The following is a 19,095-nucleotide window of genomic DNA, read 5'->3' as shown; positions in this document are numbered from 1 at the left end:
CCACTTCTGCTTATACCCAGAAGAACTGAAAGCAGGGTCTTGAAAAAGTGTTTGTATGCCCATGTTTATAGTAGCACTACTCACAATAACCAAGAGGTGGAAGCAATCCAAATGTCCAACTACGACAGATAAATGAATAAACAAAATGTGGTATAAACATACAATGGAATATTATTCGGCATTAAAAAGGAAGGAAATCCTTTCACATGCTACCACATGGATGAATCTTGAGGACATTATGCTAAGTGAAATACGTCAGTCATAAAGAGAAAAATATGGTATGATACTGTTTATATAAGGTATCCAGAGTACTCAAAATTATAGAAACAAAAAGTAGAGTAGTGGTTACCAGGGGCTGAGGGGTAAGGGAAAAGGGGAGCTGTGGTTTAATGGGTATAGTTTTCACCTTGGGGTTCAAGATGAAAAAGTTCTGAAATATGTTTACAACAATGTAAATGTATTTGACATTACCAAACTTAAAAATAGTTAAGACGGTACATTTTATCTTGTGTGTGTGTGTTTTTTTTTTACCACAATTAAAAATATACTAAAAAAACACAATTCAGCATCGTTGGTCAAAAAAAAATCCAAATTAAGATATTTAATAAAACACAATGCTTCAAGCTCTAGAATACAGGTTGCCCAGAGAGTCTAATTTAATTGGTATGAGGTAGGGCCCTGGCACTGGTCTATCCAAAACCTCTCCAGGTAATTCTAATTACAGCCAGGATTGAGACTACTGCTCATGGTAACTTCCAAATGACCAATTAGAGATAATCAACCTTGACCTCACCTCTTATCCTTTCCTGAAGAAAGATGTTACATTTTCAGGAAATGGAATTAACTTTCAAAGATTAGAAAGTATTTCATATCATAGATGAACTTCGTATGCTACAATTTTTGCATAAAATAAGATTTAATTATGAGTATTAGATTTAACTAAATTCTGACATATTTTTCCATGTAACATTATAAAATATACCCATTAAGGCCAGGCATGGTGGCACACGTTTGTAATCCCAGCACTCTGGGAGGCCAAGGCAGGTGGATCACCTGAGGTCAGGAGTTCGAGACCAGCCTGGCCAACATAGTGAAACCCTGTCTCCACTAAAAATATAAAAAATTAGCTGGGCATGGTGGCGCATGCCTGTAGTCCCCGCTACTCGGGAGGCTAAGGGAGAAGAATCGCTTGAACCTAGGAGGCGGAGGTTGCAGTGAGGCAAGATCACACACTGCACTCCAGCTTGGGCGACAGAGGGAGACTCTATCTCAAAAAAAAAAAAAAAAAAATAAATATATATATATATACACACACACACACACACACACACACACACACACATCTACACACACTAAAAAATAATGTACTTGTCTAGGAGGTTTAAGAAACCAAAGAGTGCGTTTAAAAATCCTTTTTAGTAAAACTGAAAACTTTGGGTCATATAATTAAATACTTATATTTAATTATGAAATAGTAGGGTATAATCCGCACGTAATCAGATCTGACCTCACTCTATTTACCTGGGCAACATTAGTTATCGCTAGCTCTCTCCTCCCATCCACTCTCCTGCTAAAATATTATTGCATCTTAGGTATGCTAATATCTAGCAAACTAAGAGCAATTTTTCCATTTTCACTTTAAAATGCAAAGTTCATTACTAAAATAAGGGCTTATTTCCCACAAAACCATGAATGATTTATAAGTATCATGGAAAATCTTAAGCTTTAGAAATTTCCTTTGAAAACAAAAGAGTTCTGGGGGGAAAAAAAGAGAACTGCAGTGCTCAAGATGCAAGAAAGGACTGGCAAGCTGACAAAAATGCAATTTATGCAACTGCAAATTAACCCAATATAGAGGTAGAGGGAAAGTGCCTAAAAAATTCAGTGTGACTAGAATAGGGAGTTATCTTAGAGCTTAGAGTTTAAAATAATACATACAAAAGAAGGAAAAACAGGTTTAAGACCAAGGATGCACCACCATGAGTGTCAGACACCTGGTGCTAACAACCTATGCAAAATGTTAATAAAAGTAAAACCCAAGATGACACCTAACTCACCAAAAATGCTGAGAACAATAAAACTGAGCATGGTGAGACCTTCTTGGGAAAGTCTGCTACTTGGGTTTGATTATGTACTATTTATGATAGCAGAGAAAAGTATATTTCTTCTACTCTTACTACTGTATTTCTTTGATAAGCTTAAGATTTAAGAGTAGAACAAACCATAGAATAAGTGAAAACAGATGGCAAAATGTAATTTTCAAAACAGGGCTGATGGTACTCCTTGCTAAACTGTAGAAACGGCAACAGATGTAATCCTGAATAAGAGTTTAAAAATTAATTATATTAAAAAAGATGGGTTGTGATTGTTCAGAAAAAGAAGTGAGACTAGTAAGAGCCAAGATGAATTCACTAAACATAAATTAAGTTACACTTTTCACAGAAATTCATCTCAAAATGGATCATATACCCGTATGTAAAATGCGAAACTATAAAATTTCCAGAAAAGATCATAGAAAAATCTATATGGCCTTGGATTTGGCGATGAGATTTTAGATAAAATACCAAAAGCATGATCCATGGAAGAAAAAACTGGGAAGTTGGACTTTATGAAAATGTAAAACTTCTGCTCTGTAAGTTGCTCTTAAGAGAAAGGACAAGCCACAAGAGGATTCTTTCACAAGAGGGAAAGAAAAGATTTGCAAAACACGTATCTGAAAAAGAACTTGTACCCAAAATATACAAAGAACTGTTAAAACTCAACAATAAGAAAACAAACAACCCAATTAAGAAAAAGGCAAGAGATCTGAACAGATGCCTCACCCAAGATATACAGATGGCAAATATGCATATGAAAAGATGTTCAGAATCATTTGTCATTACAGAAATGCAAATTAAAATAACAATGTGATATCACTACATGCCTATTAGAATGGCTAAAATTCCAAAAACAGACAATACCAATTGCTGATAAGGGTATGGGGCAAAAGGAATTATTCATTGCTGATGAGAATACAAAATGGTACAGGCACTTTAGAAGACAGTTTTTTTTTCAAAGCTAAACACATTCTTACCATATGACACAGCCATCATACTCCTACGTATTTTCACCCAACTGATCTGAAAACTGACATCCACACAAAAACCTGCATGCAAATGTTTATAACGGCTTTATTCAAATCACCAAAAACTGGCAGCACATACATCAAAAACTAGCATCCATTACATGGCTGTACCACAGTTCGTTTAGCCATTCACCTTTAACAGGTGAATGGATACTGTCGTACAGCCATATAATGGAATATTATTTAGTGATAAAAAGGAATGAGCTAATAGCTCATTGGTTTAACAGACACGTAAAGCCCTGGATGAATGTTAAATATACAATGCTATGTGAAAGAAGCTTGAATGAAAAGCTTTAATTACATGACATCCCGAAAAAGGCAAAACTATAGAGATGGCAAATAGATCAGTAGTTGTCAGGTGTTTGGGAGAAGGCTGGATAGGTGAAACACAGTTGATTTTTTTTTTTTTTAGGGAGTGAAACTACTATGTATACTACTGTAATGGTGGACACATGACATTATTTTCATTTGTCAAAATCTGTAAACTATACAACACACAGAGGGAATCTTAAGGTATGCAAATTGAAAAAAAGTTATTTAAGAGGTTCAGGAAGCCCAAGGTGGAATAAAGAATACAACAAAATAACTGTATTACAAATGTACGAAAAGAACCTCACTGAAAGGAATGGGAGAAATAAGATGCTCACCTAAGTAACTTTGGAAATGAGTGGAGAATGTAAGAATAAAGTACAAAAGAACTGTACAAAAGCACTGTACTGTAATTAATAAAGTTTTTTCCTATAGGGGTATACTAGGATTAAGTAAATGGATGGCCAATGGTGGAAGAATCTAGTCTGAAAGGCTACATACTATATGATTCCAATTATATGACATTTTGTTGAAGTGGGAGGTCACAGATAAGCAAGGGAAGGAGGCTACAATGATCTTTGTGTTAATGAATTAGACTTGGAGACATCAGTAAGAATTCATACTTAGTTTAATATAGATCTTCGTTTCTAATACCATTCTCCAATAAAAGGAACAAGTCCTCCCTAGAGAAACAGTTGATTCCAGGACTCAGGCAGGAAATACGCCAGATGAGCCTGGAGCATATTACAGTGCCAGAAAGCAAGGAAGTAATCACACAAAAAACAAAACCCACTGACGAGGGACACAAGAGTCAAAGAGCTCCCATGCCAAAGCAGGAAGAAACTGAGCAACAAGATAAAGTAGTATCAGATTATGACCAAAGTATAAAATAAATATATATAAGGCCATACTAATATAAATGACTGATTGAAAAAATAAATAGGGAGGAGACAAATCTCCTGTGTAGAATTCCAGATAACATGTAGATACTGCCTCCTCAAGGAGGTGGAGCATAACTTCCCACTTCAAGTTTGGGCTGCACATAGTATTTTCATTCTAAAGAATATAGCATGGAAAGGGAGAAAAGAGTAACTTCACAGTGGAGAAACCTGACACACGCTGCCACAGCTAGGTGGTCTAGGTTCACACCAACAGTGGTAAGTCAGCTGGGTGTAGTGGCTCATGCCTGTAATCCCAGCATTTTGGGAGGCCGAGGCAGGTGGATCACTTGGGGTCAGGGACTCGAGACCAGCTTGGCCAACAAGGTGAAACCTCAACTCTACCAAAAAATACAAAGAAGTTTAGCCAGGCATGGTGGCACATGCCTGCGGTCCCAGCTACTCGGGAGGCTGAGTTGGGAGAATCGCTTGAACCCAGGAGTTGGAGGTTGTAGTGAGCTGGGATTGTGCCACTGCACTCCAGCCTGAGAGATGGAGTAAGACCTTTTCTCAAAAAACAACAACAAAAAACCCAAAAAACCTCAAAACAGTGATAAGTCATGTTGACAATAGATACCCTTTATATAATGTGATGGCAATGGTACTTTACCTTTCTGGTCTTCCTCCTCACAACCCATAACCCCAGTCTAATCATGAGAACAATATCAGACAAATCTCAATTGAGGGACACTCTACAAAATACCTGACCAGTACTCCTCACAACTGTCAAGGTCATCAAAAACAAGGAAAGTCTGAAAAACTGTCACAGCCAAGAGGAGCCTAAGGAGACATGACGACTAAATGTAATGTGGTATCCTGGATGGGATCCTGGAATAGAAAAAGGACATTAGGTAAAAACTAAGGAAACGTGAATAAAGTATGGACTAATTAATAACAAAGTATAAATATTAGTTTATTAATTGTGACAAATGTACCAAACTAATGTAAGATATTAATGAGAGTGAAAACTGGGTGTAAGGTATATGGAAACTCTTCACAATTTTTCTATAAATTTAAAACTATTCTAAAATAAAAAATTTTATGTAAAAAATAAATTGGGTCAGACTAACCTCAGTATTGAATAATCTTACATAAGAGAACCTTAGCCAAACATTTGTCAAAAACAAGGAAAGTCTGAAAAACTGTCACGGCCAGTTTTTCACAGCCACAAACACTTGTTATGGTCTTTCACCAAATCCTTTAGACAGAAAAGGAGAACCATGGGCCAGCATTATGGGAAAATAGGTGTATTTGATAAAACAATAATCATCAACGGGTATGGATGTAAGAACTAAAGGCAAGCAGAAAGATTTTTTTAAGTATCCCAGAAACTTGATTTCTGGACATGATCTTTTTATGGTTATGATGAAGAACCTGGATGCCAATATGGTATATGAAAATGAAGTCTGCAAAATGAGAGGAAATTGGGAAGGACAAAATCCTTGAATAACAAAATCAAGATTAAAAAGAATCTTGACAAGTTGGGGAGACAGAATGGATCTAATATGGTAAAATTACACAGGAAGAAAAAGGTAATACACTTGTATACCAAAAGAAAAAGAATACGAACGTAGATTGAGAAGACATAATTAAAAGCATTTATTTTTTAAAAATTTTAAATGATTTTAGTAACCTCATTGAGTTGTGAGAATTACATGGCTGCCCAAAAACGTAATGTCATCTTACATCACACTAACTTAAGTATAAATGGTTAGCATGAAGAGAAAGAGGATACTCTGACCTCAAAACTGGCCAGATCATATTTAGAGTACAGATGAAGTGCTGAGATTTACACATTTAAGAGAACTACAAAAACATAAAATGCACTCAAAAAAGAAGAATCACGATTGTAGATTTATAATCATGCCACATTAAGGTTTTTAGTCTACAAGACTCCCATAAATATATACACCTGCTATATATCCACAAAATTTAAAAATTAAAGAAAAGAAGACTAAGTGTAGACATGATGGCAATCTTTAAAAATCTCAATTGCTACCAAGTGAAAGAGAGATTTATACTTTACTATGGCTTTAGAGGCAGCACCAGATCCAAAAGATGGAAACTCCAAAAATTAGTTTTCACAATTTTCACAATGAAGATTTTCTAATCACATGCTAAGAATAGACTGAACTACATAAGTACCACACTGTAGAAGTGTTTGAGCAAAAGCTAATTTATCAGTGATGTTTTAGAGGGGAATTAAAATTAAGTAACAAATAATTGAGCATTAAGTACCTTTCCAATCCCAAGATTATGACTAAAGAGAGGCATAAGTAATATTTAAGTATGCCTAAAGTTCCTTTGATATTCAAAACCATCTACTTGACTTGTATTGGTTTAGTTATTAGAGCTACCTCACTCTAGGATACTCAAATGTTGACGTGAAACCAGTATCTTTGAGTCCTGTCCACCCTCACTCTCCCAAATCAAAGAGTATTTCTTGGTTGAGCTGGGCTTTAGTAGGTCCAAAATCAGTCAGTTGAAAAAAATAAACTAAAATAACTCAGAATTAATCAGACTATTCACTGTTCAAATACTACATCAAAACTTCAAAGGCTTCACTATAAACAAATGAATGAGTATAACCTATAGAGGTATACTCTTTTTCTGGGCTCTTATTCTTCTCTTCAAACTTACTGCAGGCTAGATTATGGCTGCAAATCTCTCAATCATGTAACATCTCTCTGGTTTTTTCACAAGTTGTATTGTATTAGTTTGGCTACCTACAATCCATCTAATTTGCAGAAAACTCCCCTGGCTGCATAGTCCTAATTATTCCAGTGGCTATGACAGATAAAGGTCAAGAAATAAAGCAGCACAGAGATGGGCAGAGACATTGGTTAACAGATAACAATGTTAGGCACGTTCAAACAAGTAAAGAAATCAAGCACATTATATTTTCAAATAAAGCTGAAATCTCTGCTAGGATAAAGGTTCCTTTTTCCTGCTTTAGCATAATATGTGAATTTGGCAAAATGCTGTTCAGAAATTGACAATGGGACAAGGAGTTACTCCTTTATTTAGAGTAGGTACAATTCTATTTTATTAGGCTAGATGCAACAGGGCATAATAGGGAGAGGCTGAGGTCTGATTTTAATTCCTGGCTCTGCCTCTCATCACTGGTAATGTGGTAAGAAAAAAATACTCATCTTTCTGAGCCTCTATTTTCTCATCTGAAAAACAGGGACAACAAAGATCCTATCTTTATCACAGCATTCACTATGACGGTTAAATAAAACCATGCATATAAAAGCACTTTCCAAACTGTGAGGAACTCGTAATTTGATATTATTACTAATATATCACATCTAATATTTCTAAAAGCTGAGAAGATCAGAAAGTATAATTTGGTGCTAGAAGTAAAGCATACTGGTATTAATCTATTGGGAATAAAGTTAATATGGCAAGGCAAAAAAAGAAATCTAAGATTCTCAACTTTTAAATTTATTGTTAGGCTGGGTGTGGTCAGTGACGCCTGTAATCCTAACACTTTGAAAGGCTGAGGTGGGAGGATGGCTTGAGCCCAGGAGTTTGAGACCAGCCTGGGTAACACAGGGAGACCCTATCTCTACAAAAAATAAAAATACAAAAATTAGCTGAGTGTGGTGGCATGTGTCTGTAGTCCCAGCTACTCAGGAGGCTGAGAGGATCACTTGAATCTGGAAGTGAGGCTGCGGTGAGCCATGATTGCACCACTGCACTCTAGCCTGGGTCACAGAGCAAGACCCTGTCTCAATAAATAAGTAAATAAATAAATAAATTACTACCATTATTTTAAGTAATGAAAGGATCTCCTTCCAAGGTCTCGAGAACACTGTAGCTAATTTTTGGATATCCATGAAGGTAGGGGATACTAAAAATAAACCTCTTGTGAAAACTAAGAAACAAGTACACTGCTAGAACGATCAAGAAGGCATGGAGAAAATGGTGAAGACAGAAATCAAGTAGGAATAACCAACCTAAAGAGAAGTTTGAAGATTGGCTGGGAAGGCTTTGCGTAAATATCAAAGTACCAGAAGAGCTCACAAGCAATAGACTTAACACTCCCTTCTCATGGCCTTCATAACTTGCTATCATATAGCAAAATTTCCTAGAATTTGCCACTGATCATCAAGAAAAGCAGCAATAAATGACGGAAGAAGCTTACAGTGGTAAATATATGCTTTTCCATTAGATAAATTACAATTTCTTTAAAAAATTTACTTCTTCAGTTAAATACCTTGGGAAAGGTTAGGGTGATATTTGGGCACATTTTCCTAAATAATCTCAAGAAAAGTGTCTAGAAGACAACTGTACTTTTCTTCAGGGTCTATATAAATTTTAAACTCTAAAAAACATTAAGTGTTATACATATAAGTAATTTAGCCATCTACTTTCAATAGGATACCAGGCTGAGCTCATATAAGAAAAATGCAGGGGATACAATAAGACTGAGCAATAAACTGAGAAAGCATATTAATCTTAGAGACAAAAGACTTAGAGAGTTCTAGCACTGATTTCTTATCTTATTTTGAGGAAGAGCATTTCAGCACCCTATTTCTGTTTCTCCCAACTATCAAATAACTTATCAAATATAAACTGGATTGCCACCTGTCAGAAGTTACAGAAGGAATTCCTCTATTAAAAAGATGTTGGGAAAAAATTCTAGTTTATCTGTTAATCTACGATTCTATAATCGTATAAATACATCTTCCCCAAAATAAAATAAAGGCGCAGGGCCTCAAGCACACCTCAGAAGATATTTAATTAAATGGTCCTTCTTTGGAATATCTTGAGATAAATTGTATCAAAACAACTTTAACACTTATTTTTTCTAGTCTAATTATTCTTTTTTTCTCTCTCTCTCGAAAATTTACCTTTATCCTTATCCAATGGTTCCTGGGAAAGAATAGTGCACAGTACCGGGTTTTTCCACACCCCAGTCTCTTGAGCTAGAGTAGCTAAAAAATGCAATTCACAGCTGCCATTCTCCATCAGCTTTTCATGAGCTACCTATAAATATTAAATAAACATCCAAAGAATTACAACAGATTTTTAAAAGCAAGCTTATCAGGCTTTAAATATAACACTAAACTTCTGAAAAGACTTTCATCTTAAAAATTTCACATCACATTACAAAGTACTCAATTCCTTTACTTCTAATATTTAAAGATGAATTTCAAGGATAAGAAATAAATCATTTACAAATCTTAAATAAATATAATGTATTTACAGAAGTAAGTCTGTATTTTTTCTTCCCCAAAATCTAAGCCAGGAGTAAAGTTATTCCTCAAGAAAGCAATCAGAATATCCATACGCATAAAAGACCTTACACATTTTATATCCTCTGTGTTTAAAAAAGTTTTCCCCCAAATCTACCATTAATAAAAAGATTTGCATAACAAACTAAGTGACAACTTATGCATATTCCAATAAAAGGGAATTACGAAAAGAAAATAACTAAATGTATGATTTTTTCATTTATTCATTGTATAGTTCTGGCAATTCCACATTAAAGCTGATGATGAACGTTGCCTGCTAGTTGTTTCCAAGTGTTCATGAAATGGGGCATAGTCTTCAGTCCACAAAAGACCAATAGTCTTTATTCAGTTCAGAAACTGTTTATTGAGAATTTCTATGAACAAAGTTCTAGAGAAGAGCAACTAGTCCCTGACTTTATGGGGCTTATCCTCTAGTGGGGTAAAGAAATGTTTAAATAGTTAAAACACAGGGGAAATAAATGCTGTTAAACAGGCATAAACTAACCTTGAGGAAGCTCAGAAATGGGAGCAAAGTGTTGTAGAAACTCTTAAAGCTGCATGCTATGTTCAAACAAAAAGTCTAATCCTCAAAGCCATCCAAATATTCCCATTCCAACAAAGTTCAGGTGCTTTACTAAGTTTTCTTTAAGTAACTGAATGTAGAGGGATGTAAAGAGTTATTTCCTTCATAATCCATCTAAAAAGGTATTAACTAGTCCTTTTGTTTCAAAAAGGAAAGTGTAAAATTTTGTCTTACGTTGGCAATCAAAATCAGTAGCATTTGGAATTCTGGTTATGCATATTAATTCTGTGGTAGGGTGTATCTGAATGGCAAGCAATAGGAAGTTTCAAAGTAATTTACCTAAAAATACTTTCTGGAAAAAAACCCTAAGATACAAGTTACAGATATCTGAAGTAGAATATGCATGATCAAAAGGTTAGTTGCAATGTGACAAACAGGACAAGACACTTTCATTTCAACAAACAGTTATTAAGCATCTGTTACGTGTAAGACATTATGCAGAATCCTATGATGTTAAATAAGATATGAATTCCACCTTCAAGGGCCTGTTGCACTTGATGTAGATTTTAATGTTTAATATTAAAATAGGAAAGTTTATTTCTCTGCCTAACTATAGCTTATTTTACATGCTTCTAAAATTTAAGGCTATACCTCTTTAATATATTTCTTACAGAAAATCTTAAGGCCTAAAGATATTTTAAGAACTCTGGATAGAGAAATGGAGAGAAAGAGAACTACAGCTTTGAAACTAGCTGGCAGGAGCATTCTTTTTAACTAACCAATTAATCAAAATTTAGTTGAAGCCATAATACATCCAGCTCTAGTGCTTGAAACAAAATTTAACATTCTCGAAAAAACTTCAAGACAACTAACTGCTAAATTGTGTAGTACCTCATATAAGCAGAATAACAACACTAAATAAAATAGACAAAGCATGTGTTTTCAGACAGAAGAAAAGGCATGGGCTTTGGAATAAAGAACCTTAGTTCGAATTAACTACTATGTGATATTAGCTAGTCAAGTTTGGGCATATAATTATTTTGGAGCGTGAGCCTCAGTTTCCTCACCTTTAAAATGGGGAAAATATACCTACCCACACAAATTTTCATGAGGATTAAATGATATATGTGAAATTCTTATAAAGCGCATTGAAGACTTTCAGAAACCAGTTTAACTGTTTCTAAATCCAAATGAGGGCACTTTCTTTTGTGTTCCCTTGCTGCTCTTACAAAGCCCTAATTATCTGATCATAAAGATTATTCAATCTATCTAAATGTATATACACACTTAGCAAACATTTGTTGAGATCTACTATATGTAAGACACTAGTGTCAATAAGATCAGTAATTAATGTATGTCATTATTGAGATGTCTTAAAGCTTAACTGAATAATTTTTTTAAGAGTAAGGAAAACTGACATAAGATATACCTGTATTAAATCTAAAGATAAAGATTCTCACCTGCACCAGTGTCTGAAATTGTTCCCATTGTTTATCTGATAACTCAACAGGCAGACACAGTAAAAGTTCAACACAGCTTCTAAAAAACAAAAAGTTGGTAAGGAGAGGAATAATTATTAAAATTCAAAGGAAATTATAAAACCAGTAATTCTAGTATCATAAGCAGACTCCCCATAACTAATCTATTTAAAATTAAACTATAAGACTTCAGATTTAATGTTGTGTGTGTGTGTGTGTGTGTGTATTTTTAAAGCTAAATCTAGTTTATTTACTCAAAGGTCTACTCACAATGCCAAGCGTTCCAGAACCAAGGCTACATTTTCACATTCAGAGGTAAGATAAGGTCGGGCTTTAACATAACTTTGGATAGCCACTGTGTATACCTCCAATAAAGGTAAGGGATCTTCTGAAGTTTTCCATTTCTCTGCATATTCTAGGAGTGTCTGTTTTGGAAGGAATAATAAAAAGTATTCAAAATGTAAATCAAAATATATATTGACTCATCAGCTGTGTTTTTTCCTGAAAAATTTTGAAAAATACAAATTTTTATTTATAAAAACAAAGTAGTTTATATTGATTAAAATATTACATGAAATAAAGTCATAGTCATATTTTTGGCAGCTCTCTGTAGGAGAAAAGATTAGTATTAATTCATCCAGCAACAGCATCATTTCATCAAGCCTAGTTTTAAATAGTGCCAAGAGTCATCTCCTCTATTCCCTGGTAAGTTTTAAAAGTTATTTTAAAAAGACACCTGGGCAAGTAATACTTGACCAGGCATGCAGTGAAGAATTTGAAATAATATCTGTTTTCTATTCTCGTAGAAGCAGCAGAAAATTCAGTATTGAACAACAAAATGAATCATGTATGGTCAGCAAAGACATGTCCTTTTTCACTCCATAAAAAAAACAAAACAGTACATACAAATAAATAATTTTTTGACAAGCACTGGCAATTAAAAAGTCATCCAAAGACTTTCAACATATAAAATCAACATTAAAGATATTAAAGAATTATTATAAGGTTAAGTAATTTTTGTAACAGTGTTTTTTTAATTAAAAATATTTTTCATCTTTCAATTAAGTAAATATTTTAAATTTACCTCATCAGAATTACTTTAAAAGACGCTATTTATCTTACTAAATAAGAGATGGGAGATAATGGAAAGAGAAGTTATACAGAAACACACATGTTAAGACTCTTATCTAAAAGGTTCTATAGTTATGCTAAATGAAGAGAGATTCTAATTAAATGTTTTTATAACACAGAAGACTGCCACAATTGCTCCTCTCCACACTTCAGGGTTTAAGACTCATTTAATCAAACATATGGAAATTCAGGTGTCTTTTCCTAGAAAATAGGGTATTGAAGGAAAAAAAAATTTCCTGAGGGCCTGTATCCTCTGGCATACAGAAGCACTTTTAAAAACTGGAGGGAGGGAAGGGGGTGGGGGGGATTGTATTCTGCTACCAAGGCACTTACTACCTTGTCCTCTCTACTGACTTCCAACTAACAGAATTAGTAAGTGATTAGACGAAAGCAACAGAAAAAGTAAGCTGGTAAACTAAAGGGCAACAAAATAACTACTCACCTACTGAGTAGCCATATATTCACAGACCTTGGCTCTCAACTAATCCTTTCCTTTCCTTTCCCCCTAAGAAGTGAGGGCAAATACTGATTGCTAGAGACAGAAGGACAGAAAACCTGCAGCCACAGTGCAGGATGTAGGATGGGGTGTCGGGGGATACTCAACTAGGTCCAAAACCAACTCCACAGCAAAATTTCTCAGTAAAGTTGAAGTGGAAAAACTTGTTTCTCAGCTATCCAGGAAAAAACACCCCAATCTTTCCCAGATGAACCCTGAAACAAATTTGCTCTCATCCACACTTTCACCTCACCTCACAATCCCATTATATCCCAAACCTTCATGGTACAAAATAGATTCTATGTGAGGATAAAACAACCAGAGATAAGTTCCCTAGCTCAATCCACATGAAACCCAAAGGTAAAGCTATTCCTATCTTTTAAGTTCCAAGCAGGGATAGAGATGCTGGGGAAGAGGGGAATCCATGTTTCTGTACCCTCTTGGCACTGTTAAATATAATGATGAACAAATGACATTGTAGCTGGTCAACATGGAACATGAGATGAAGCTGCCTACATTATACCTAAGATGATTCAGCTTCCATGTAAACACACAAATTAAAGCCTTTTATTCGCCTAATCATGTCACTATTATACATATAATCCCAATCCAGAGATTCACTTTTGCAGGTGTTGGGGCTCAGAAACTGATACCCCAAACTGTGGCACTTTGACATGCTGAAGAAGAAGCCTCAGAGTCTCTCTGACCTTCCCCTGTTTCTTCCCATCTCTTGATCCTCTTTCTCCCAAAACACAGTATGAAGTTGTTCTGTGAAGTTTCCTTATCTGTCTAAAGTCCAGGCCCACCAAAGAAGAAGAAAATTACCTTTGATTCTGTTAAATATAGTGAACCCCAAGTTTCTCTTCAAAGAATCAGTATGTCAGTATGTTCAGCTCTCTTATTCTTTGATTCTCCATTTTAAAGTTTAACTTCCTGGTTCTCTTCACCCCCTTGCTTCTAAGCTTCAGTAAACAACTTTCCCGCCAGTCCTAATCAGTAGTTCACATCTGTTCCCTGGTCACCTGGTCCATCCTGACTCATCCCGGTCACCTGCTTTACCTGAGTCACCCCTGGTCACCTGCTCTGACCTAAGTCACCTTTAGTTACCTGTTTCTAACCATCCTTCCCGCAAACTACTCACCCTACCACTCTTGCTCAATCCCCCTGCTCTTTTTAAAATAGCCAATTGGAATTAGCTTAGACTGTGCGGGCCAACCCTAGCCAATAAGGGAACGACACAGCAGTAGGGGCTACCTGCGTCAGGAACAAGAACTCCTTCCCCTCCCCTGTCCAGGTGTGGTCTCACCATTGTTCCATCTGCAAGGGGCACCCTTTCTGCAGAAAGTAAAAATTGCCTTTCTGTGAAAATTAAATTTATGTTTGACTGCAATTTCTTTGTGGCACCAGGAATAAGCATTTCTAACAGTCTCCTCCCTGAGTTTTCATTAACTGAACTTATAGGGCAGGAAGACAGAAGTCTGTCAACACATCTAGCCAGACTTTTGTCACAAACCACTGAATGCTTAGCAGGCTCAATAGACTTTGTAGCAGGCCACTGTATGGACTTGAAAAGTCCATTGAATTCCCCGAAAAATAATTTACAATCCTCCTCTAAAATCATCCACATTTCCCTACCTCCCTTTCATTAATAAATTTGTATGCCATTTCTCCTATTAATCTGCTGTTTGTCAGTTGATTTTCAGTGAACGTTCAGAGGATGAAGGGGAAGTTTTCTTTTGGCCCCTACACAGGAGAATTCTTAACTTTCTTCTAAATAGCTCTCAAATAAAGAAGAACTTATATTTCTTATGGATCTGAAATGGTTATACTCTCCAATCTTCTGACCAGCTAGATCATTCAGAGGACAATGACAGAGAACTATGGACTGCTAGAAATGAAAACATTCTCTTGCATGGTGATTTTGATTAGAGCAATTAAAACCTGAGATTATTTCCTGGTTGAACCAACATGAACTAGGAAAGACTATACAAGAAAATTTGGAATTCAATGATGCAACAATTCAATCAAAAGGGATGTTAAGATTCATGATCAGTCTTTGAATTCAGTTTGTGCCATTGGCAGGCATACAAGTATGGTATAATAAAAATAACTGGTCTTTGTCCTAGGTTCCTAGCACAGAGCTCCTAAAACCCATGAAATCTACGTAAGTGTCTTTTTCATGTTAATGAGGTAATATTAGGCTGAGGAGCTTCTAGATAGCTTTAAGATAGGGACTGGTCACTAGACAGACCATGCCATGATTAGAGAGACGGAACTTGCAGCCCCACCCCCTAGTCTTGCAGGAGGTAAAGGGGCACAGAGATTGAACCCAATCGCCAATGGCCAAGGGTTTGATCAATCATGCCTATGTACTCCACAAGACCTCCTAAACAACAGTAGTCTAAGAGCTTCTGAGTTGGAAAACACATCCATGTGCTGGGAAGGTGGCACATCCCAACTCCACAGAGACAGGCTCTGGTGCTTGGAACCCTTTCAGATCTCACCCTAGGTACTTCTTCATCTGGCTGTTCATTTGTATCCTTTATAATACCTTGTAATAGTAAGTATAGCATTTTCCTGAGTTCTGTGAGTTATTCTGGCAAATTACTGACCCTGAGGAGGGGGTTGTGAGAACCCCTAACGTTGTGGCCAAGTTGGACAGACTTGGGGACCTTGTACTTGCGACTGGCATCTGACCAAAATCCTACACTTTTTTCCCCATTAAACCAATGGTTTTTGTTCCCACACCCCTTCAAGAATGAATGAATTTGTCTATACACATATATTTATACACATATGAACAGACAAAGATAAAAGTCACTGTAATCTGGTTTGAAGATGAGTTGGGGGGAGATGGCACTGAGGCGAAAAGACAAGGAACAAAACCTAAACGTCTTCCTGCAATGCACCATATTGCTTCCATTAATGAGTAACCTGTAAGAAAAATATGGTAAGAAAATTTAAAACTGTTTTTTGATGAATGACTGATGGAACTAGGGATGCTTAATCTGGATATTAAATAATATTTACTGAATATTTACCACGTGCTAGGCATTGTTCTAACAGCTTTACATGTACTACCTATTCAGTAATTAGGTAAATTATAGTAATATGCTTATATTAAAAATTAACAAACCAAAAGTAGTGAAATAACAAGCCGTAAGATCACGGAGCTAGGAAAAGGCAGAGAAGGGATTCAAATCCCCAGTCTGACTTCAGAGTGTTCATTCTTAACTACTATGTGATACATTTCTGGAGAAATGAAAATTGACTTGTAAATCCAATTTTTAAAATTTGGATTAAATTTTAGATTAAATTAGCCAAATTCACAAATCTAGAGGCTTGTCAAGTAAGAGAGGAGTTAATTTTATTCTGTGTGTCTCACAGGTCATACCAGGACCACTAAGTTGAAGTTTAAAAGAGACACTTTGCTGTTTCCTATAAGACAGAACTACCAAACCATTAGAGTAAACCAAAAACAGAACAAGTTGGCCTCCTGAGACAGATGGTAGCCCACCAACTGAAGTTATTCAAAGAGGAGCAAGATGATTCAGAGTTGAAGATGCTGAAAGGAGTCATATATTAAAGACACACTCCACCATACCAGAAGGGACTACACTAGTGAGTATGTGTGTGTGTTCATAAACTAGTGGCTCATGGATGTTTTGATGTGCACATTGTTTAAAAAATATTTGAATTAGTTTCTAATATTTAGAAGTCATATATTTTACATAAAAACTTGGGTTTCTGGCTTTTCTTTTAAAACAAAAAAAACTGGCAACTTTGGGTCCACATCCCAGCATGGCAACTAGCTAGGGCTGAGTGATGACCCAAGATCTCCCACTGAGATCAGACACAGGCTCTGTGGTTGCTACATACCTCACCTGATTCTTTGTTTGTTTGTTTGTTTTTGAGACAGAGTCTTGCTCTGCTCCCCAGGCTGGAATGCAGTGGCATGATCTCGGCTCACAGCAAGCTCCGCCTCCCAGGTTCACGCTATTCTCCTGCCTCAGCCTCCTGTGTAGTTGGGACTACAGGCGACCGCCACCAGCCTGGCCAATTTTTGTATTTTTAGTAGAGACGGGGTTTCACCTTGTCAGCCAGGAAGGTCTCAATCTCTTGACCTCGTGATCCGCCTGCCTCGGCCTGCCTCACCTCATTCTTTAAGGGAGCTACTAGATCCCTACAGTTATTTGTGGCTACTGCATCTGCTCTATAGTGTGTGTTCTGGGGCAGGCCTAGGATAGAAGAAATAGGTAAAAGGTTAAAGGATCTCTAACACAGTGTTTCTCGCGGTGTTTTTCATTATTGTCCCCTCTTAAGGAGACTTTTGACTTTTTTTCCTAATTGTTCGTCATCCTCAATGAAATTTTGATACCACAAATTAAACTATGTATCTGTTTACATGTAACAAACAATTAAAAAAAACCTTTTTTCTTTAAGAGCCAATTTTTACCCCCTTGAGAACAAAAATGCACACTTTAACAATTTGGCTCTTAAGTTTATTTCTCATTATTTAAATCAGCAGAGTCGAGAACATACATGCTTTAGGGAGAAAGAGTATAGATTAACTTCTGATAGCTTCCTTTAGTTGCCCTAAGGATTACTAGGAGGGAAAATAAAAGAGAAATAAAACCACAGGGGTGTTACATTTAATAAACATGGGGATTAAATTACATTATTGTCCTATGTAAAGGTAAGCCTAGTGGAGTGTTGGTTATGTTTATACTATTACATTCATGTTCCACTTTCAATTTACATCTAGGGTTCTCTAGAACAGAAGTTCTCAAACATTTTGATCTCATGACTGTTTACTCTCTTAAAAATTACTGACGATCCCAAAGAGTTGTTTATGTGAGTTACAACTACTGACATTCACCATATTCAAAACGAAAACTGAGACTTTTACTTACTTATAAACAAGTTTAAAATAACAATAAACCGGCCGGGCGCAGTGGCTCACGCTTGTAATCCCAGCACTTTGGGAGGCCGAGGCGGGCGGATCACGAGGTCAGGAGATCCAGACCACGATGAAACCCCGTCTCTACTAAAAATACAAAAAAATTAGCCGGGCGTGGTGGCGGGCGCCTGTAGTCCCAGCTACTCGGAGAGGCTGAGGCAGGAGAATGGCGTGAACCCGGGAGGCGGAGCTTGCAGTGAGCCGAGATTGCGCCACTGCACTCAGCCTGGGCAACAGAGCGAGACTCTGTCTCAAAAAAAAAAAATAATAATAATAATAATAATAATAATAACAATAAACCCATCACATTACTATAAATATTTTTAATAAAATGCATTTTCTGAAAAAAGTGAAAAGACAGGCATTGTTTTACATTTTTCAAATCTCTTCAATGCCTGACAAGAGAAAAGAGTAGGTTTCTCATATCGGTTTATACACTTAATTTGCTGCAATACGACGCATCATGTAAACTTTGGAAAACTCCACTGTACACGACTGAAAGGTGGCAAATAATGTCTTACAGTTTTGACCTTTTAAACCCCGAGGAGCCTTTGATGAATGTGAAATACCCTTTAAAATTTCTAAGTCATTAAAATGTATTTTAAGGTTTTGTATAGAAATGGTAGACTGGACACATTCATTTTGCACCTTACTCTCCTCTCCTCAAACCTCACTGAAACTACAGTAATATTTTTAAGTGGCATAAACCCATAAGAATAGGAACATGGGAATGGAACAAAAAGAAATAAAATCTTAAAAGCTGGAAAGCACATGTAAGACTGACACTCCAAGAAAAGTGACTCCTAAATAGGCTTTAGGTAAAAACAACAACAAAAACAAACAAACAAAACCCACTAACTCTGCATAATCACCAAAGGGCTCAGGAACACGGA

The 19,095-nt window shown here is 36.2% G+C and overlaps 1 protein-coding gene across 1 annotated transcript in view; it reads right to left on the bottom strand.

The window, feature by feature from the left end:
• The window catches only part of ZNF292 (zinc finger protein 292), a 106,605-nt gene that overhangs the window by 33,647 nt on the left and 53,863 nt on the right, over window positions 1–19,095 (bottom strand). The window contains exons 3-5 of the mRNA XM_032154773.2: window positions 11,886–12,040; window positions 11,598–11,676; window positions 9,231–9,366 (exon numbers count right to left, since the gene is read on the bottom strand). Coding sequence (XP_032010664.1) covers window positions 9,231–9,366; window positions 11,598–11,676; window positions 11,886–12,040 — 370 coding nt within the window. The remainder of the gene's footprint in view (window positions 1–9,230; window positions 9,367–11,597; window positions 11,677–11,885; window positions 12,041–19,095) is intronic.

This window comes from Hylobates moloch, unplaced genomic scaffold (assembly GCF_009828535.3).
Source record: "Hylobates moloch isolate HMO894 unplaced genomic scaffold, HMol_V3 SCAFFOLD_2, whole genome shotgun sequence".
Classification (NCBI taxonomy): Eukaryota; Metazoa; Chordata; class Mammalia; order Primates; family Hylobatidae; genus Hylobates; species Hylobates moloch.
This window is presented reverse-complemented; position numbering and strand designations above follow the sequence as displayed.